The sequence below is a fragment of the Tamandua tetradactyla genome, chromosome 1 (genome assembly GCF_023851605.1).
Source record: "Tamandua tetradactyla isolate mTamTet1 chromosome 1, mTamTet1.pri, whole genome shotgun sequence".
Classification (NCBI taxonomy): domain Eukaryota; kingdom Metazoa; phylum Chordata; class Mammalia; order Pilosa; family Myrmecophagidae; genus Tamandua; species Tamandua tetradactyla.
The window spans coordinates 118,713,911-118,736,899 of NC_135327.1; the positions used below are offsets into that span (position 1 = coordinate 118,713,911).

At 33.2% G+C, this 22,989-nt stretch overlaps 1 protein-coding gene across 2 annotated transcripts in view; it reads right to left on the minus strand.

The window, feature by feature from the left end:
- Positions 1-3,285: 3,285 nt before the first annotated feature.
- Positions 3,286-22,989, minus strand: part of SDHAF3 (succinate dehydrogenase complex assembly factor 3) — a 55,784-nt gene continuing 36,080 nt past the window's right edge. The window contains exons 1-2 of one of the 2 annotated variants that reach the window (XR_013160406.1): positions 9,324-9,708; positions 3,862-3,974 (exon numbers count right to left, since the gene is read on the minus strand). Coding sequence is in view for 1 of the 2 variants with exons in the window: in XM_077123237.1 (XP_076979352.1) it covers positions 3,771-3,974 (204 nt within the window). In the remaining variant the exon portion in view is untranslated. Of the gene's footprint in view, positions 3,975-9,323; positions 9,709-22,989 lie in introns of those variants that run through there. The other variant, XM_077123237.1, reaches the window with a different exon arrangement.

Here is a 22,989-nt window from a genome sequence, read left to right on the forward strand (position 1 = left end):
ACTTTCCCAGAGATTTGTTACTGTCACAAGTCTTTCAAAGAATGAACTTTTGATTTTTCATTATTTTCTGCTCTAATATTTATTTTCTTCCTTCTATTTTCTTTTTGCCTATTTTGTATTGTTGTTCTAACATCAGAATATTCTTCTTTCAATGATATTCAGGATTTCTTTGTGCTAGACACATCTAAGGCTATCAATTTCCCTTCAAGTACTGCAACCCATAAATTTTATTAAGTATTTTCACCAGCATCTAGTTCCACTTATATTCTAAGTCCCATTAGGATTTCTTCTTTGATTTATGGAATATTTAGAACACTGTTAATGTCCTAAAAATCTATGGAGCTGCTTAATCATTTTTTCCCTAACAAATCAAACTTTTTATTATTATGAAGTGACTCTTTCTATACCTAATAATATTTCTGCCTTAACAATCTTTTTTGGAATATCAATATCTACCCCAGCTTTCTTTTGGTTAGTATTTGCATGGTAAAATTCTTGCCAACATTTTTATTTCACTTTTTATTTCATTATACTTAGGTATGGTCTCTCATAACATATAGTTGGATTTCATTTTTTAACCAGATTGACACTCTGCCTTCAATCAGATAGTCCTTACACTTAATATAATTACTGACATTTTTGGATTATATCAATTATGTTATTTTTTCTATTTATCCTGCCTCTTTTATATTTTTCTTTTTCTCCTTCTTTTCGAATGATTTTCCCCCTTTCATTTTTCCCCTCTACTATCTTGGAAGTTATGCACTTATTCCTATATACCTACATTTTGAAGTGGTTAAACTAGAAATCACATTTGTATTTAACTTAGAATTCAGTTAATCAGTACCTTTAGTCTCTTCTCAAACAATACAAGTTCACAGTATTAACTCTCCCTACCAACAAAAACATAATTGTTGTGTATTTTAAATCTCTCCTTTATTTAACCCCATAAGACACACTGTTCCAAATAGTAAATGGTCCTTACATTCATCCACCTTTGCTACCTTCTTGCTCCTTTATTTCTTCTTTTATAACTTTCCTACTACATAAAGCACATTCTTCAGAATTTCCTTTAGTAAAAATCTATAGGTGGCTAACTTACTCATATTTGTCTAAAATTGTCTTTATTCCACCCCATTTTTGAAAGATATTTTCTGCATATAAATGCTTAAATCGGAAATTATTTTCCTCTCAACACATTAAAAACAGTCATTCCATTGGTCTCTGGCTTTCACTGTTGCAGTTCAAAAGTCAGCTGAAGGTCTAGCTGATAGTCTTTTGAAGGTTATTTGTGATTTATGCTTTGGATACTTTTATGTGTTTTTGTCTTTGGCATTCTGTTTCACTAAACTGTGTCTACATGAGGAATTCTTATTATTCAGCTTGTAATTTAAAGAGATACTTGAATCTGTGGACTGGTGATTTTCATTGATTTGAAAAACTGTCAGCAATTACTTCTTCAAATATTGCTAGTTCTCCGTTACAGATATGTTAACTATTTTTACATGTAGGTTAGACCTGTTTGCTCTATCCTCCATGTTTCTTAATCTCTTTAGTTATTTTCAAGCTACTTTTCTATATTGCATCTGGATAATTTCTTCTGTCCTATCTTGCATTCACTGATTCTGATTTCATGTCCATCTAATCTTCTGTTAAGCCTTTGGGATTTATTTTCAATTTCAGTCATTCAGCTTTAGTTTTCTAGAAGTTCTATTTGGTTCTTTCTCAAATATGCCAGATTATTTTTTTTGGCGGGTGGGTGGGCAGCATGCAAGGGCCAGATCTCCCACGTGGCAGGTAAGTATTCTAAACTGAACCACCCTTACTTACACCCTTCAATTTTTAACACGCCTTGGTTCCTGTAGATATTTTCAAACTTTTTATATTTTTAAACATATACTTTACATTACATATGTGCTACTTTCATTATCTGAGTTTTCTGGGGGTATGTTTCTGCTCTCTTTCAATCATGGTGCCAGTTTTCCTTGTGGAGTTTCTTTTCCTCCCTCAGAATGTGAATTTGATGAGGGTAGGCTTTTTGTCTTTGACCACTGCTGTATTCCCATCTCTTGAAAGAGATATAGAAGGCATATGGAAGGTTCTCAATAGGTATTTGTTGGATGAATGACTACATGTAGTAAAGCTGTTAAGATAAGAAATAGTGACAAAAGCATGGGATATTGTAATTCATAATTTCAGTATGGAACAGTTCTGAATAAAGCAGAGGTTTAATTGTTGTTATAACTATGGATGGTTGACTGAGTGAAAGTGAATAACGTGAAAGAACCGTTAGACTACTGGACAAGTCAACCACATGGATACTGAGCCCATGAAACAGATAAGAAGATTTCAGATGGAGGGATGAGAGCCGGCACCAAAGAACAGGAGTTACAGGTAAATACAACCAAAAGAAAAATATCACAAAGGGTAAGTGAAGGTGGCATAATGATGGTTTGAAAGGGACAAAAGAGTATTACAGTGAGTTGTAAAAGAATTCACAACTCCCATTCACAAGACTACAGAGGAAGCAATATCCTCACCAGTGTTAGGTTTTATTAGGAACAAAGATGAAAAGGATAACACTGTAAATAGTTTGAAGAAGTAAAGTATTTCTTCATGATGAAACAGGGTTCCTGAATGCACAACTAGACTTTAAACTTTTGAAGACACGGGTTTTAGCTTATTCACTGTTGTATTCCTGGAGTCTATTATAATGTAGACACTAGATCAATTATTGATTGACTGACTGCCTATATTTCAAAAAGAAAATACTGAAATGCTGAATCAAAGAAAGATGGAACAAAGGACTGACTGCTTGGCAGTCAAATACAGACAGCACTCGTGAGACAGCAAAATTATACAGAGATAACACAAATCGTTTTTTAAAGATCTGAGTTAATGCAACTGCATCTGAAAAATGATTGCTTCAGAATCTCAGAGTAACATCCATAACTAAAGACACAAATCATTCTAGCTTGCTATATTTTTAAAAATTCATAATACATTTTTTATGATGTGAATGGGTTTACCATTTGATTTTTTAGTTTATAAATCAACTTAAGTGTAAGAAAAGTCTATAAAAGTGGTTTTACTTCTCCAGCCATTAGGTAGTGAGATTATCAGGGTAACTAAAAATTATTTCACTTAAAGGGGTCATTTCTTATTAACAAACACTGTAGAAATCTCTTTTACTTTTTATATTATACAAATGATAGTATAATACTGAATCTTAAAGCTTCTCTTTAATATGTCATTGTGAATAAACAATGACTCAGGAAGAGAGGATTTTCAAAAAAATAACCATATATTTATTATTAGAATAGAAGTGATGAAACTTTTAGAATGACAATGGATTTAAACAATAATCTTGTTTAGAATTCCCTATCTATCATGATATGCTTATCTGACAAAGCTACAGAAAAGTCATATAGCTAATACAGAAGTAACATTACAAATAAATTTACATAAAAAATTATCAGCCAAATTCCAGAAATTTGTCCATTTAGAGCCATTCTTTCTTATCTAGTTCAAAAAACAAATCCCATCCAGCAAGTACTGTTATTCCAACAATGTTGTAAAGTTTTTCAAATGTCTACGAGTGACACCAACCCAACAGAGCAGGGCATTCTTAACATCCAAAAATAAAAGAATATTTCATTAACACCCAGCATTCTTAAAGACTAAAAGCTGACAAATTTTAAAAATAAACACTGATATTTAAAATAAGGGGCCTGAGCTTTAAAATGCTTTGCTAAGCTTTACTGTATAGACTAAAATTCTGGTTTGGTAGACTCAGTAATACTAAATTGCCTATTGGGCTTAGTGGCTTCTTGCATTAGCTCATGCAACTGTCCAATCTGTTCATCACGAAAGTCATTCAGTTTTTCTGCTGGGAGGGCAGTTCCAAAACATGATTTTTCATTTGAATTTTGTCTGCTTTCGTTAGCTTGTTGCCATAGTACTGCTGCATATGCCTAGTAAAAAGAGAAAGAAAAATGTAGGTTATAGCCTTAAAGTTAAAATAAGATCTGTGTTCACTTATTTAATGTTGAGGGCTTGAAGACTTAATTCCAAGTCATCTTTTTTCCCCATCCCTGAGTTTTCTGATTTGGAGAAGATACAAACAATATTTTGTGTCTCTAACTATTTAATGATAATTTCAAATATATCTTATTTTTAGCACTTTAAGAGATTTAACAGACTTTTAGCAAAATTCTTAACCTGAAGATCCTGGTGGGGAGGGTGAGCATGGATGGGCTACAGAGCATTCATAAACCATCCAAAATTGTATGTGTAATTGTATGTACAATGCAAGCATATATTTCTAACACCAGAGCTCTCATGATTTTCAAAGAGGGGTCATTAATCTTACAGACTTAAAAGTGGATCTCAAAATTCATTAAGTTCATACACATCTTCAATTAAAATCATGCAAAAGAGAAAGAAATTTTTCAAATCTTTGAGCCTTCAATATTTAACGACCTTCTCATCTCTGTCAGGGAAAAACTCTCTATTTTCATGCTGTAATTTTCCTCTCATTCAATCAGTACCTTCAACTTCTCCAACTATCACTGTCTGCACAAGTGCCAAATTTTTGAGATTCTGACTCTAAAAGTAATCTTTTAATCAGGCAGGAAGTACCAATCTATTTCAGGTCACTATACGCACACTCTGGGTAAGTGAATGAAATACTTAATTGTAGTTAATGTTGCTATCCAATCTGATTTGAGATCCAAATTGTTAATAATTGCTGGACTGCCAATGTTCCCAAAGAGAAGCTTTAATTTTAACTCCAGATATTCCAAACCTTTTACTTGAATTGGAAATATTTTCTTCATGTTTTACAGAAACTAGTTTCTTTTAATAACAAAACAAAAACATTGCACACACCGTAAGCTTCACTGATTGCACTTGTAGATATATTTATCAACATCGGCATTACTGACATTTTGGATAATTTATATTCATTCTTTGTTGGGAGTGTGGAGCCTGTCCTTGCCATGTTGTATGTTTATCAGCAACCCTCGGACTCTGTCCACTAGATACCTCTAGGTGCGTGAGTACCTACCCCTGGTACCGACAACCAAAAATGTCCCTAGATATTGCCAAATGTCCCTGAGAAGCAACATTGCCCCTGGCTGAGACCCACTGCCCCAAGAGAAATTTTCAAACATTTGTACAAGAAGCATACACAAGAATGTTCGTTGTGCCACTGATTGTTAAAGCAAAGAATTGGAAACAATCTAATTGTACTTCAAAAGCAGAAAGGACAAATACACTGAGGTTTATTTGGATTATACATCCAATGGATTATAGAGTAGTAACAGCAAATGGATTAAATGCCTACGTATCAACATGGAAAAATCTTCAAAATATTGAAATAGTTGTGAATAAAATGTTTGTGGTTTGTTTTAAAATAACCTGGAGTGAGGGGAGCAGATAAAACACGAGTGGCCGTGAGTTGATGAATGTTGAAGCTGGGTGATGGGTACATGAAGTTTATTATATTCTTTTTACATTGTATATGTGAGAAATTTTTCCACAATTAAAAAAATATATACATAAAAACACACATGGCACAACTCCTTATAACTTAAAAAGAAATTCAATTAGAAGTAAATTTAAATAAATGAAATTAACTACATACAAATATCATTTGACTAAAACTACCTCAATTGCTTTTGAATTTCAACTATGGGTTTTAAATTTAACTTATTTATCAGCCTTCCCAGGCATTGAAAGCTAGTCTTGGTCTTGTCTAATCATAAGCCTATAGTTCTTGAGGAAGTCCTTCCAACATTGCTTTAACTAATAAACCAAAAATCATAGCTCACAATTCTTTTCATTTAATGAGTGAAGCATACCAAATGTCTTCACTGCTAAAAGCAAATTAACTTTTGAAGTTTGGCAAAGAAAAAAGTAAACTGCAATTTACTCATTCAAATATTGTCTGATGTTTACCATCTCAAATTTTAGAAATACTTTTCAAATAACTTCCTTGTAGATTCATCAAGGTCCAAAGAGGAAAACTTGTTAGCTACGAGGGTATCTTTTCTCAATTTTGAAACTGACTTTTATATTCCAATGATGTCATTATGATTACAAAGTTTTAACCCTTGTAGTTCTAAATGTTAATGAATCTTGTTTGATCCTCATTCTCTCCTGCCACCAATTAACCGTTTCACTAGGTTCTCCCCTCCTCTCTAGTGAGTGCTCATTATAGAACACACTAAGATTGTTTAATGAAGAAAGTCTAAACTTATCAGCAGTTTTTCTTTAGTTTTTGAAAACGTTTCTTAAAGACTTTAGCATTATTATAATTTTTAAGCCATATATAATTTTTTAAAACTAAGTGCAATATACCAGTAATTTTTAAAAAGGTTTCATAGACATTTCCTCACCAAAATGACAGGATTCCTCCCAACTGCCACTTCAGCACATGGCTGGGGAACCTCAATTTAATTCAATTTGTATGCCTTTAAATTAGCCTTCCCTACTCATAATGTGAATCACTGGATTTGTGCTATTTGCCCCACAAGTTGAAATCTAAGTGTAATACAATTCCTTATATAACTGGTCAAAAAAAAATTGAAACTGATATAGTCTTATGAACAAATCTGGGCCACAATTTTTTAAAGATACCAGAAAGGAACAGAGTTGGCAAGAGGAGGAGGAAATAGGATCTGAACATAGGATAATGGTAGTAGTGTCACAGAAAGCCAAAATCAAGAAAATAAATCTACGGATATCAGTTAGTTGAGACTCTAAGTGTGAATAACAGGAATACCAGGGCAAAAAAACCTGAGTCCTCTCTATTTTAAAGGAAATACCACATGTATAAAGAAAGAGGTATAAAGATTGGTAAAATTAACTTTGATACCTCTATACTATAGAATACTATGCAACAATTAAAATTAATAAAGTCAAGCATCGTGTACAAACATAAAAATCTCTCTAAGCTCTTTCGAACCAGCACCATGTGATGGACATCCCCCAGGACATGTGGCACAAGCACCACAAGACCAGGGACAAGGGAAAGCCCTACACAAGAAAAAGAAGCATGAGCTAGGATACCCAGCTGCCAATATTAAGACTAGCCCCGGCACATACACACACTTCTGGGTATGACGAGGCAGTAAGAAGTACTGTACCCTGAGGCTACATGGAGGGAGCCTCTCCTGGGGTTGTACCTATAAAACAAGGATCATCTGTTTTGTCTACAATGCATCCAATAACAAGCTTTGTCTACAGTGCATCCAATAATGAGCTCTTCACCAAGGCCTTAGTGAAGAATTGTAGTGCTCACTGATAGTACCCCATATCAGCAGTGGTATGAGTCCCACTATGCTCCGCCCCTGAGGAGGAAGAGATTTTTAAACAAAAATTCAGAAGAAATATGATGGAAGGAAAAAAGAATGCCAAGATCAACAGGCTTCTTGAGAAGCAGTTCCAACTGGACAAGTTTTTTGTCTGCGTTGCTTCTAGACCAGGCCAGTGTGGTCGAGCAGATGGCTATGCACTAGAGGGCAAGGAGCTGGAATTTTACCTGGGGAAAATGAAGGCCTAGAAAGGCAAATATTTCCTTCTCCCATCCTAGCTCATGTAATAAACGTATACTATGAAAAAAAAAAAAGCTCTCCAAGACAAGTAAAAAAAGCAACTTGTAAAAAATTATGTAGTGCACCATTCCTTTGTTTTAAAATGTATACAGATTTAGGGTACACAGGTAGTTCAGCAGTTAGAATGTCCACCTTCCATGAGGGAGACCCAGGTTCGATTCCTGGACCATGCATGCCCACCTCAAAAAAAAAAAAACTAAAAGTATATACAAGATTTAAATATGTAATAAAACATTTATATGTTTACAATGTAAATAGAAAGGAGGCTAAAAGGATGCCCATAAGGTTTGGGGGGTAGCATTTCATATTTTGTCCTACACACTTTTGTACTATTTTTCTCTTTTATAATGAATAGTATTTAAGTTATTAATGGAAGGGAAAGAAAGCCAAGAGGAGAGAAACTATAGGAGAAATTTTGGAATAGTTATAGCTCTGTTTTTTCATGATTTGTCCTGCCAGCAGAGAACAAATCAATTTGTCTATTGTAATTAATTAATTTGTCCATAAAGATTAACAAAATAAAACTCAAGATCTCACTATTAGTATTTACTTTGTATAATCACGTATCTACTAATTTGCCCTTCTTTAAAACAATATTGCAAGTAAGTAGCCCAGAAGTACAATTAGAAACATCTTTACTTTAAGAAATCACAATATCATAAAAATCCAAACTGTCAAACTTTATAAATAAAAGGATTAACTGTTTGCTTAGCTTAAGGATATTCATATTTAGAAAAGCATTTATCATAGGTCCCCTTTATCAGTGAAATCAATTGGTTTAAAATATTTTATGAATATATGATTTTTAAGACACTCATCAACCTTATAGAGCATAATTCAAGAAAATATCTGGCTATATAATTCTGTCCTATTAAAATTTACAATAAAAACAAACTTGTTTTATGGGTACAACTGCAAACAATTTCCTTGGTAGCATAAAAAAGCGATTTAATCATAAAATGTTATCACAATTTTTCCACAAAAAAGAATTGGAGCTAAAGCTGAAGAAGCTTATCTTACGAACTACATAAGGCATAGTATAAATTCCCTTACAAAATAGACACATATTGTGTTGCTCTGCTCACAATTTCCTGGAAAGCTAAAATCATGGTAATTTTTCAGAGCTTTGGCAAATTAAGTTATTTTCATTCCTTCAATATAATCTCCTAAACAGAAAGACTACCACTAGATCTAGAAGGAAAAAGTTATCTTTCTTCCAAAATTATTCAATTATTATAAGATTCTATTTAGCAACAGTGAATCAACAACTTTAAGTCTGGAGAAGTTAGTCAAGTTTTCTCTAGAGAACCGATTAAAAATGCCATGCCTCCTCAAGGAGTATTAATAACTACCTCTCCCTCCATAAGAAAACTGAAAGTCACCTAAATTATAACTCAGTTCAAAGATATCTTGGGGATTTAAAGCACAGCTGCCCAAGTCATTAACACAGACTATTTTATATTATAGAAAAAAAATGGAATCTATATCAGCAATGACATAACTTTGGCTTCATGGCACTTTCGTCAGTTTTACAATTTTCAAATCATTGATAACAGATTATCTACTTTTATAACAAAAAACATCATCAAATAATAATCTACTATTTCCTTAGTTAAGCACTTAAAATACATCATACCAATTCACAAAATACAAACTACTAGAAAGTAACACTAGTGTCACTAATAAGTGTATTTCTCAGGTGACCTTAAAGCTGGGCCTCTCTGGAGTCAAGCTCCCCAGGTTCTTCTGCCCAGTGCACCAAGCCCAGACTCAGGAATCATCTGAGACTCTAGCAACTTACAGCAGTAGAAAAAAAGAGAATAAAAACAAGAAAATTGAAGGTCCCTGGCTAGGGAAGTGGTGAGGAAATGTCAGGAAAAGCATGTTCCACAAATACTCCTTACACTTGTCCACTATACTACACTGTGTGTCCTTGACATTATTCATATGCAATCAAGTATGTCATAATGTCCAAAATGAGTAGTCAGTGCAAAATAAGCACACTCTTGTTTATTAAATTCATCAAAAAGTTCTGAGAAGCTTAATGATAGCATTACATTGTATTACATAATTTATTTTACTTAAAGCCAACTCTTCACTATCTAAAATTATATTTGTAAAACTAAATTTTTTAAATACAGTTTCTGATTCATTGCAAAAATTACTGAGGTAACTGGACTATTTATACATTTTATATGTTATAAAGCAACTTTAATTTGCCCTTTAGTGATATAATCTGCATCAATAAATTTTATAATACTTGTTATGTTATACTAAATTAAATCCTTAATACTATGATACATAAAAAAAAGTATTTTTTCTATTCTGTTCTATTCTATTTAACTAAATATCTTTATTCACCAGAACTACCAAATGTTTAAAGTACACTAATGATATCTGCGCTATCTATCTCACAGGACTGTTAGGAGAATTAGATGAGATTAACATTTTTAATGTTATTTGTATTAGGCTTTAAATATTGTAGAATTCTTTTGATGGGTGTCTTTGTGAGAATGCATGCCCTTGCCTGGAATGCTTTTCTCATGGCTGGCTTCGTCTCATCTCCCAGGTCTCAGCTAAAATATCTCTTCCTCAGAGAGGCCTTCCTGACTCACCTATGTGCAGTAGGTTGGTCCTGCTAATCTCTTTCTCAGACTCCTAAATTTCCTGCTCTGCACTTACCCAAATCTGAAATTACTTTGTTTCCCCCACTAGAAAAACCATCCATGAAAAACATGGACATATGAATATTTAGTGCTCACTAAATATCACCGTAATTGATAAATAAAGTTGTCTAAACTTACCACGAACCACTCCCCCAGAGTATTACCTTCAAATATTCCATTTATTTCTAAATTTTATAAGGATTCACAACTTAAGATTTTGATATTTTCACTTTATAGGAACCTTCAATGTCTTATTTGTTACTGATGATATTTTCAAAGATTACCATCTCTGTTCAGTGTTTCTCAAAATTTTTAATCTCAGAAATCCTTCACACTCTTTAAGAAAAAGAGCTTTTGTTTATGTGGATTATACCTACCAATATTTATCATATTAGAAATTTAAATTATTTCTAAAGTATTAATTCATAAAATAACAAACTTATTTGTGAACTCATACACTTATAAACTTATAAACTCAAACTCATAAAACAGCATATTTGTATGAAAATACCATTTAAAAAAAACTTGTGGGTGCATGGGTAGTTCAGTAGTTAGAATGCTTGCTTTTCATGCAGGAGACCCAAGTTTGATTCACAGACCATGCACCCCCCCAAAAAAAAACTTGTGATAAGAAAGGCACTGTTTTGTTTTACATTTCTGCAAATCATTTTAATGTGCTGTTTATTAAAAAAGGCAGCTGGATTCTCATATCTGCATCTGCATTCAATCTGTCATGATAATTTGGAGAAACTATGGCTTCACAGATGTATCTTAGTTGGAAAAAGGAGGAATAATAGTTTTATCTGTATTATGGATATTATTCTTTGATGTTACATCAAAACTGGATAAATGGTAGTTTCTGAAAGATTAGGTTCAATGTATTATATCTATAAACTTTACCTACTCTATTAAAATCCATTGCTCTTTCCTGCAGTTTGAATGAATCTTTTATCCAAACATAATTGTACAGCACCATGTATTTGAAACTATTGATTCACTGTGTTATGCCAATCTTCCAAATACTGACTTATTTCATTGTGCAACATCAAAGACATCAATCATATCACCACTGATCTAAACAGAAAAATCTTAAAAGTTTTGGAAGCTTTTAATGCTTACAGTGGTGGGCAGAAGTTTGCCAAAATTCTAAATTTCTTTTGGAGATTAAAATTTTATCTTTGGCTATAAAGACTGTCAGTTATTTTCCTTGACATCACTGCCTCACTCCATAAATTTTTGAAAAAATATCTGTAAATACCAAACTCTGAATATGATAGTTTCATAGTTCTTCTTTCAGGTAAAAATGGTTTGCAATGAAAAAAAGTGGCTAATCTAGCTTGCAATCTGGATATCAGCACAAGTGTTTTTCCTCAGGACATCCATTAAACTTTGATGTGCAGAGAAGACAGGTTCTGTTTAACATAATACTGGAACTTAAATTTAACATCCTGAACCTGTAATACTCTCATTTCCTTTGAAGCTAACTTATATTCAATAGTATATACAAACTATGCTCCTATACCCCTCCATTCCCCCACCTTTATGTAGTTCTTGTCACAAATTATATGTCTATGCATTATGAGTCCAAAATCACTGAGGTATTTTTATTTTTTATGCATTTGACTTTTAGATCCTGCAGGAAGCAAAAAAGTGGAGTTACAAACCAAAAACACAAAAGTACTGGTATTTATATTTACCCATGTGTGGTAGTTAGATTCAGTTGTCAACTTGGCCAGGTGAATGTGCCTAGTTCTGTTGCTGTGGACATAAGCCAATGGTACGTGAACCTCATCTGTTGCTCATTACATCTGCAGCAAGCTAGGAGGCATGTCTGCTGCAATGAATGATGTTTGAGTTAATTGGCTGGTGCTTAAATGAGAGAGCTCAACATAGCATAGCCCAAGCAGCTCAGCATACCTCATCTCAGCATATCTCATCTCAACACTCGCAGCTCAGCCCTGGCCTTGGGAGATGCAGAAAGAAATCACTCCGGGGACAGTTGCTGGAACCCACAAGCCTGGAGAGAAGGCCAGCAGAGACCATCCTGTGCCTTCCCACATAGGAAAGAACCTCAGTGGAAAGTTAGCTGCCTTTCCTCTGAAGAACTAACAAAATAAATCCCCTTTTATTAAAAGCCAATCCATCTCTGGTGTGTTGCATTCTAGTAACTAGCAAACTAGAACACCATGTCATTACCCTTACTGGAGCTCTTTATTTCTTATTGCAGCTTTAATCTATTTTATATTGTTCTTTCTTTTCAACCAGAATTCTCTTTAGCCAGTCTAGTGGTAAGGAATTCCCTCAGCTTTTGTCTATCTGGAAATGTCTTCATCTCTCCTTCATTTTTGAAAGGCAATTTTGCCAGACATAGGTTGGCAAATTTTCACTTTCAGTACTTTAAATGTCATTCCACTGCTTTCTTGCCTCCATGGTTTCTGATGAGAAATCAAAACTTAATCTTATTGAGGTTCCCCTGTACATGACACATTGCTTCTCTCTTGTGGTTTTCAGAATTCCCTCTATCTCTGGCATTTGACGGTTTGATTATAATATGCTGTGGCTTGGAACTATCCCATTTGGAGTTCGTTGAGCATCTTAGATATATTCATGAATTCTGTTAAAGTTGGGAAGTTTTCAGCCATTATTTCTTTGAGTATTCTCTTTCCCTCTTCCTTCTCCTTCTGGGATCCCACAGGAGTACACTGGTATGCTTGATGGTGTTCCACACATTCCTCACACTTTGCTCACTTCTTCATTCTTTCTTCTTTCTGCTACTCAGAGGGAATGATTTCAATGGTCTCATTCTCAAGTTCTCCAATTCTTTCTTCTGCCAGCTCCAATTCACTGTTGAACCCCTCTAGAGAATTTTTAATTTTGGTTGCTATGGTTTTCAGCAGTATTTGGTTCCTTTTCATATTTTCTTCTCACTGTGTTCATCTAACATTTTCCTGATTTCCTTTAGTTCTTTGTCCATGACTTCCTTTAGCTCTTTGGGCATATTTAGGGCCACTTTAAAAATGTCTTTGTCTAGTATGTCCCGGGTCTGGTCATCCTCATTGATGGTTTCTAATACTTTAATCTCTCCTTTGCCCAGGCCATCATTTCCTGTTCCTTTGCATCTTTTGTAACATTTTGTTGAAATCTGCACATTTTGATATTTTAATCTGTTACTGCTGAAATCTTAGACTCTGAGGTATCTGTTCCTTAATCTTGTATCTAGCTAGTATTATGATGGCCAAGAGTTCACTGAATGGAATGCCAGAAGCTAACAAAAAACGAAGAAGAAGAAGGAACAAAAGAAAACACCTTTCCTAGTATATGCAGATTGACCTATGCAAGTGTTTGCTCTCAGGCTTATCCATACAATGAGTTCAGGTGATAGCTCCAAGCCAAAGCCTAGGGGCAATCCTGATCCTTTCTGTGCATGCATCTTGTCTTGGGCATGCGCATGTGGCCCTAGGAATTGGGTATGAACATGTGGCCCTTGGAATCACTCCATTTACACCCTAGGAAACAGTTTCCTCACAGTCCTAGGCTTTTCAGTAGCCTTTTCCTTGATTCAGTGTTTGCTCTGTTATTGCAGTCCTTTAACTGTTTTCTGGAGTTTTGAGAAAGATGCTTCTGCCAGTTCTTGCCAATTATTTAAAGCTTCTGTTGGGGGTTGACGCCATGAAGCATTTCACTCCACCGTCTTGATCCAGACAGGGCTATAAGTTGTTTTAGTTTCTTAAAAATATCACCATAAAATTAAAGCAACTACAGAGTCTTATTTAGCATGATCTTTGGTAATTTGGTTCTACCTTGGTGCATTTTAAATTTCAAAAAATTTTAAAAAGACACAAAAATATTAAAATATTTAAGGCTTGGAAATCTTTGTAAACTATTTTACCTTTATGTTTAAATGGAAATTTAATATATTCAATATGATCTCAAGATAAAAAGAATTGACCTAAAACATCGAGGAAAACTTTCTCCAGTATCATTTTACATATATATTTAGCACAAATATATTAGACTAGTTTTACAGAAACAAAGATTTACATATTAGGCTACAGTAAACAACTTCATCATATTAAGTATAATGTTAGACTTTAATCACAATAAAGAAAAATTTGGCAAATTTCCATGATGATCAACTCATCAATTAATTCAAAACTGAAAAATATGAAAACAATTTCTAATCATTTAAAATGCACCTGCCTATATAGATATCAAATTCAAATTTAAGCTCTGTCTTACTTCTGATAAATGTTAAACTGTTCTTAAGGAGTATCGGCTTAAGGAAAATTATTCTTTTGTGAAACAAATTTACCACGTCACATACAGCTCTTATCCATTCTTTTTAAACATAACTCCTCACACAACTTTATGAAGTTATCTTTAAAAGACTCCTAAGTCAATTTACAAAATTTCCTGCACAAAATTTAAAAGTTTTAAATTTCCAAAACAAACACTTTTCAAATATCCTAATAATGAAAAAGACACACAGGCCACACACATAGTTAAATCTGATATACACTCCATTCAACTGAACTGGGCCTTAAGATCAATTTCTAAAGGCAGTCTGACCTGCTGGCCTACAGTTTTAAAACAAGTTGTGGTCAGAACCACTTCATATATTAAAAATCTTAGTCACTACAGGATCTAAGAAGAACCTGGCAATGACTGAGTAGGCTGGAACTTTCTCCCATTCTTAAAGATATGCTGCCTACTGAGTAAAGAGAACACTACCTGAAGGACCCTCTAATTCTCACCTTTCCCATTTCCTAGTTTTATATGTCACGTTAAGACAATAAGAAAATGCAGAAAATTGGAAATGCTTTACACCATACGGTTCAAGGTTCTATACCCCTTAGTAAATTTCCTAACTGAGGTAAGTCCTGGCCTTTTAATGAAACCAGGTGCCAAGGCACACAAATAATCTCTGTGTGCATATACATAGTAAAAGATTTTATACTAACGCTCCTGCAGTGATGAAACAAGAATATTTTATAAGATTTTTTTTTTGGGGGGGTGCATGGTCTGGGAATTGAACGGGGGTCTCCCACATGAAAGAACAAGAATATTTTAAAGAAACATGTTCACAAAATTAAATATTCACCTCTACACTGAATTCCTTCCTATCTCTAAATTTCATTAACAGATATAACAGATATAATACTAACTTAAATAATAATGTTAACATTATCTAAACCAGTATGTTAGGGAAATGCTTCTGGTGTTTCTATTTTCAATAATATAGTCTATAGTATACTGTCTTCCTTTTCAATTAAAAAAAAATGCCAGTACTTGGTAAAATACACTGAGGGAGCAATTAAAACTTCTAAGATCATATCTTTCCTTTTCCAGGCTAATTATGTATTGATTTTTATAAAAGAAATAACTCACAAGTCATTAGAGAGAAAGTATTTTGAAATTCCCAAGAGGTAATAATTCAGTCTATATAATATTAACAAAATGGACTTTTTAAATTTAAGGGATTATTTAAAATTTCCAGATAATTTAAAGCCTCTGGTGTTCCACCCTGGAAGTTGGCAAGATAGGTTGGAATTTTTGGTAAATTTCATCTTAGTATTTTTTCACAGAATAGCTGCAGGCCTGTAATTGAAAGAAAGAAAACAGAAAAAAAGAAGATGCTGATTATGCAGGTCTTTCTTATTTCTTTTAGTACAAAGCAGTAAGTACAAAGGGCAGAGAAACATTGCTGTATAATTATTTCTTGTTCTAACCCCCCACCAAAAGTAGCTAATTGTGAAGTAGGAGATGACAAAAAAAAAAAAAAAAAAAAAAAAACTGGCACAAGTAGAAATTGTTAGCTTTTATTAAATTTCAAAACTAGTTTTTCCATTTTTAAAAGAAAAGCCCTATTGCACCCATTTCACAGATTTTCTTATCTGCGTTGACTAGGTTTTTTTCTCCAAAGCTCAAGCCTATTCTTTCTATAAACGCACTTGTAAATTTAAGGACTTCAACATTACCAATCAAAATCTAAGCTCAAACCCTGACTTCTGCCTTTCACTCCAGCCCCATAGATAAAATTGGCTGCAATGTATCTCTAATTGGATACCTTTCCATTAGCTTATTCATTCTTCATACATCCTTGTTATTATCACCTCTCCTTTAACAACTTCATCAGGATAGAACTATTCCCAAACATTAAAATTCATAGAACTGGATATCAATGAAAACGGTGAAGGGAACTCCAATGCCCTCCATGAAATCAAGAAATAGACTAGCAAAAACTCTAAGAAGAATCAGCTTTCTCAAAAGTCTGGAAACAAAGGGAACTAATGGAAAGCTTAATCAAGAACAACTGAATTTCATAGAACTTTTCAGCATTTTAACTTACCTTAGTCCCATACTGCACTCTTCAGATCAGTGGTGGCCTTGAACACCACAGCTCACATTTCTAGCACAAGTACTAAGTACCAGAGAGACTAGAAAAGATCTCAAAGAATTGGGGTTGTCTGTATTTATACAAAGACTTACCTTTATCTAGCCTCCTCACAATTCTCCCAGTGCTGAGGTGGCTATCTGAGAGGTGTTGAATAAAAGATATTTAAAGGGAAATGTACTAGTTGCTGCTGCCTGGGATAAGGGAAAATAGTTGAGGCAGAAGCCATCCTGACTTAAAGTCTCATGTCCCACTAGTCAGATTCTCTTTTAACAATTCCATGGACCTAAATTTGGGTTTCTTCCAGGGACATCACAATCACTAAACAGAATGGAGGAGACCAGAAATAAACTAGACTAGTATTTTACTTTGCAATTTTGACTGCTACCATGTAAACTTTTTACATAATTATAAGACAAAATTAAATAACAACTTAGAAAAACCTGCTAAAACTTCAAAGCAAAATAACCAAGTGGATCATTCAGTATTTTTCCTCTCCATCCCTCATGAGTAATCATTTTCATTTGGTTCTAGTTTATCCTGTTTCTTTTATATATATATACAGTTATTTCCCTCTCATATGTCTAAAGGTCTTTGACATTTGTTTCTCAGTGAAGTGTCATTTCATATATATTAAGCTAGTCAAACTTTTCTTGCCTGTGTTTTAATAAGATTTTTTAGACCTTTTCTTCTCAATTTTTATAAACTTGTTATACAGGATAAGAAACCATTTTTTGTCACATAAGTTCCAAATAATGTTTCCAAGTTCATCATTTATCTTTTTACCTTTCTTATGGTTCCCTTCTCCCATGCAAAAATTTTTATTTTTAATGTAGTTAAGTTAAATATATCTATATTTTCTCTTATTGCTTGTTTTTGTTTTTTGGATTATCCATTTTGAAAAGACCTAAAAGCAATGACTAGCCCAGTAGCACTGAGCACTCCTAGTACACAGATCGTGTTATTTAAATACCACTTTCCACTATAAGAAACCAGAACCCCTTACAGAAATAGCCGATTCCAGGAAAGCAGGAAAATCTTCTTTGGAGAAATGTCTATGCAATAAGAATATCAATGCAATAGAAAATACCCAGACTCGCACGTGGCTCATTTTTGCCAAGAAAATAATCTGATCAAGTCTCTAGAGGTAACTAACAATTTATAAAAAAAATATATAGGGGACAGAGAAACATACCACCAAGGGGATTTAACTGAATCTAGGATACAAAAAGTTTTATAAAAGAAAGCCCCTACTTTCTTCAGCAAATAAAGAGCAAGGGGGGGAAATAAAAGGGAAATTTACAGCTTAAAAGTGATTTAACATAAGACAGATTAAATGAATGAAATATGTGAACAGTTGTGCAAACCAACTGTAAAAAGACATTTATGAGACAATGGGGAAATTTTGATTATTGAGTTAGGTTTGAGATGGTATGAAGTTTGTTTAAAAAAACTTTTTTAAGAGTGCTTATTTCTTAATGCATACTGAGGTATTAAATATTTAAGGATGAAATCAAATCTGGTATTTATTTTTAAATAATCTAATGAGAGGTAGGAGGTTGGCATGGATAAAAGATTGCCCATATGTTACTAACTGTTAAGTCTGAAGAATAGGTGCACAAGGGGTTCATCATTTTATCCCATTTACTTTGGTATATGCATGGAATTTTTCACAATAAAAAGACTTTTAAAATAATAGATGGACAAAGTACAGTGATTCCAATTTTTTAATGTTCATTATCTTTTTTCTTAACCTTAACAGATTATTTTAAGTATTATCCTTTTTGATAATGAACACTTATCAGCACTCCAGCAATTACTTCCATTTCACTTAAGTGTTTTTTCTCTTCTGTAAAATTAAACTTAATATATATTTTACTTCAAAAGATTTAGAGAAAAGAAAATCACAGTTAAAGACAAAAACTGGAAACAGCCTAATTGTTACAGAAATATGTTAAAACATATAATGTCCGTAGGAAATAGTATCATGAAATATTTAAAAACATGTTTTGACTATAAATATTTAGTGATATGAAATCATCTATGACAATGTTAGAAGAAAAAATAGTATATAAAATAGTATTACATGTTTTGGTAATGGATGGTGGTGATGGTAGCACAATATTGAAAACATATTTAAGAGCACTGACATACAAATGTGATTAAAAGGGGAAAGTTAGATTGTACACATGGCAATGGAATAAAAATTTAAAGATAAATCCATGGAACTACACTACATAGTGAATCCTAAGTTAAATCATGGACTGTAGGTAGCAGTACAATTATAAAAATGTGCTATCATCAATTATAACACCAATGCAAGGTGTTAACAGGGTAGAATATGAGAATTCTGTATTTTATACATGATTTTTCTGTAAACCCACAACTTCTCTAATGAAGAAAAAAATTTAAAACAGTATTTCAGAAGGATCTCATTTGTGGAATGTGGTTATCTGTATATGTATGGTTTAAATATCATAAGGCTATACATGAAAAGGCTAACAACAATGGGTTAGATTCAATCTTTTTCTTTATTTTCAATCATGAACATGTATTCATTTAAATCAGAAAAACATAAAAACATGTATGTTAGAATAAAAAAAATAGGAAGTAGAAAGATAAAGGTAATTTTACTCATATGTTGCTTTAAACGAAATAAAACCTAAACCTGAAATCCTCAATGATACCAATTATCTTTCAAAAATTCAGTTTTCTCTCAAATATTCAAATGTATATGCTATCAGGAAAAAATTCATATTTTTCAAGATGACTACAGTATCTATTCATTTTTTATCATTTCATAGCCAAAAATACATATTATAAATTTAAAAGGGTAAAAAAATTCTTTTAGTATTTTTTAAATTATATAAGCAAAAATAAATCTTTGTGAGATTTAAGAATCTTATTAATGCAAAATTAATATTTATTCCAATATTGGTTTGGGAAAGTATTCTCTATAGATTAAAATTACAATATAGAGTAAGACATACAATAAGTTATATTCAGTCATAACAGCTAAATATTAAAATCAAGCTTCACATAAGATATGTTTATACTGTCCACTGCATTAGGGATACCTAATGTCTACCACAGCACTTGAAACATCAAAATCACTAAATTTTTATGAATGGAGTAAACAAATACACCGAATGAAAGGCTAAATAACAAATTTACGCTTCATCCCTGATAACATATAAAACAAAAATAGACCCAGTAGAAAAGTACACAGGTGTTATATACATTAAAATCCTTGACCACAGTTTTGAGGCTTTCACCTGAAGCAGAATTAATGCATAATCCTATTTTCAGGACATGAAAAACCTTAACATTAAGACAGATTTCATATAGGACTTTCAAGACCATGTTTTCTGTGATAAAGATAAAACTATCTTCTAAAAACTAAAATTTGAACTTCAAATCATAAAAGCCACTTCCTCAATTAGCACTAAACTACATCACAGAATTCTCAAGAATCTCCTAGATGAGTCATTTCTAAGAGGCAAAAATTTCTACAAACTCTAGGCAATTGTAGAAGAGATAAATGCTAAATACTCACAAAACAGGTTTTCTCCCCCCTTCCTGGAAAACAGCTCAATTGTATTTCCCCAGCTTCCCTTGCAATTAAACGGGGACCACGTGACTTGGTTCTGACAAGGAAATTGGGTGGAAGTGACACATACCACTTGCAGCCCTGATCATAAAATCCCTAGCGCAATCCTCTCCACACTCTCTCTTCCCCTTTTGTGGCCACATTATTGGCCAGACATATAAAAAATGGAGTTTACATTCCAGTGCCACTGCTTAGTAGAGAATCCTCCAGAAGAGCTGCCTAAACAGGCACATCTATATTGCATTTTTCAAGAGCAAGACATAAATATTTATTGTATTACGCTCCCAAGATTTTAGGGTTGATACAGAGGCTGATTTTAATCACATGATTAATAGAGACCTGGAAACGAAAGAACCTAGAAAACATGCATGCTATTTTACTGTAGAATGAACAACCTGTCTAAAGGGAAATAAGTGGCTTTTCTTTATACTATGTTCTGTTCAAACAGGATTTCAGTAAGACATTTTCTTTATATTGTTGAGTTTATAAGGGAAAATGTAATAATAGCCCCAGGCTGTTTACTATTTATGTGTGTATACTTTTTAATGAATTATTTTAATTATTTATATTGGCCACCAAATCTTAAATTTCATAATTCAAGTCACTAATTAACTAAATTATAAACACTCAAAAGTAACTTTTCTAGAATACATCTCTTTTATGAGGTGAGGTTCACCTGAGCTAAAGAGTTTTAGCATTAAAATTTGGAAGTAGTAACTGAAAACAATGAACGCTTTCCAACCTAAAAACGAAAAGCAAACAGTTAATTTTTGCTTGAATACCTATTCAAATTGTATTCAAGTCCATGCAATTACACTTCTGAACAATAATGCCTCAGGTGAGAAATATATGACAAGAGAACAGCTCAGCAAAGTCACAAATGAAAAAATATGCAATTGCTAACGGTTTACTGGAATGACCAAAACCCTAAACCTGCATTCATTTTGATACCTATTTTTAAACAGGGAAATGAATAAGAGCTTCACAAAATGCTCCAAATCATATAAAGTAAAATAAATTGGATTCAGGAAGCAGCAACTCAAAAAACGTCAAATAGGCATAAAATATTAACTTCCATGAGCATATTACCAAATATTGTGAATTTCTGTACCTTACTATTAATAATACAATGCCAGTTAGAATACTTTGCAGTTTACCATTCTTATTAGAGATTTAACCTTTCATATAATTTAGTTAATGTGGATTCAATTTTCTGAGTATTACAGATGGTTCATAAATGCTGAATTAAGTAAAAGTAAAATAGAATACATTAGAATCTATATGCATAAGGTTTGTGCTTTCTTTAATAGAGACAACCCCCAATCCCTGCCAAAAAAAGTGTGTCATGACCATTACATATATGAAGGGTAATACATGTAGAAGTATAGACTGTTTCAATATTGCTGTGTAGAGAATCTTTTAACCAGAATCTATTAATAATATTGTTCTAGTTTGCTAGCTGCCGGAATGCAACACACCAGAGACGGATTGGCTTTTAATAAAAGGGGATTTATTTTGTTGGTTCTTCAGAGGAAAGGCAGCTAACTTTCCACTGAGGCTCTTTTCTTACGTGGAAGGCACAAGATGGTCTCTGCTGGTCTTCTCTCCAGGCCCCTGGGTTCTAACAACTTTCCCCGGGGTGACTTCTCCAAAGGCCTGGGCTGAGCTGCAAGTGCTGAGATGAGGAATGCCAAGCTGTTTAGCAGCGCTACGTTGCAATCTCTCATTTAAGCACCAGCCAATTAAGTCAAACGTCACTCATTACAGCAGACACGCCTCCTAGCTGACTGCAGATGTAATTGGCAACAGATGAGGTTCACATACCAAGGTTCACGTACCATTGGTTTATGTCCGCAGCAACAGGACTAGGTATGCTCACCTGGCCAAGTTGACAACTGAATCTAACTAACACAAATATGAATCTTTCAAAAATGCCAAAGATATATGCCTTACTTTATAACAATTGTGAATAAATTAAATGAAGCAAATATTTATAAGCTGAAGTATTTTAATAAACTATACTTAAAAACCTTCTTAGATATAAAATAACTAGTCCTAATAAACGTTTAAGTTCATATTCTGTTCACTAAGTTTCCTCAAAGTAATCCTGGTATGTATTCTTTTTTTTTCTAGCGTTACAGTTCATATATCTTCCCATTTCAAAATATTATTCATAAACATGGGGAAACTAGAAAAGTTTTTATGATATGAGAAGAAACAAAGATTAAAAAACAAAAAAAAAGAGAAAAGAGTAAAAGTATTCAAATTCTATGTTCCTAGAGAATATAAATGTCAGCCTCCTAGATGTGTTCTCCAAAGTAACCCACTCCCTTGAAAGAAAATTTTTAAGACAGTAATTTAGCAGTGGCTGAAATTTCTACAAGGTTTCCAAGGTCGATTTGTTTGTGTGTTTGCTTTGTTTTGTAAGCTACCTAGAGTTTAACAACCAATATGTATCCAATCTTATTTGCCAAAAAATAGAAAGGAAGTGTCAAAACAAGGATGCTACGCACAAAGGAATAAATTGAGATAGTGTAGAGAGCATAGAAAAGATTCAATTTAGGGAGCCACTAAAATGACCTTTGAAATTCTGTTAGTCTCTAGATCATTAGTCTCCAAAATCAGATATGAGCTACTCAGGGATACAGTGTGCAAGGCAATACACTGCAGAAAGGGAAGAAATATTAGAATTTTTTAAAA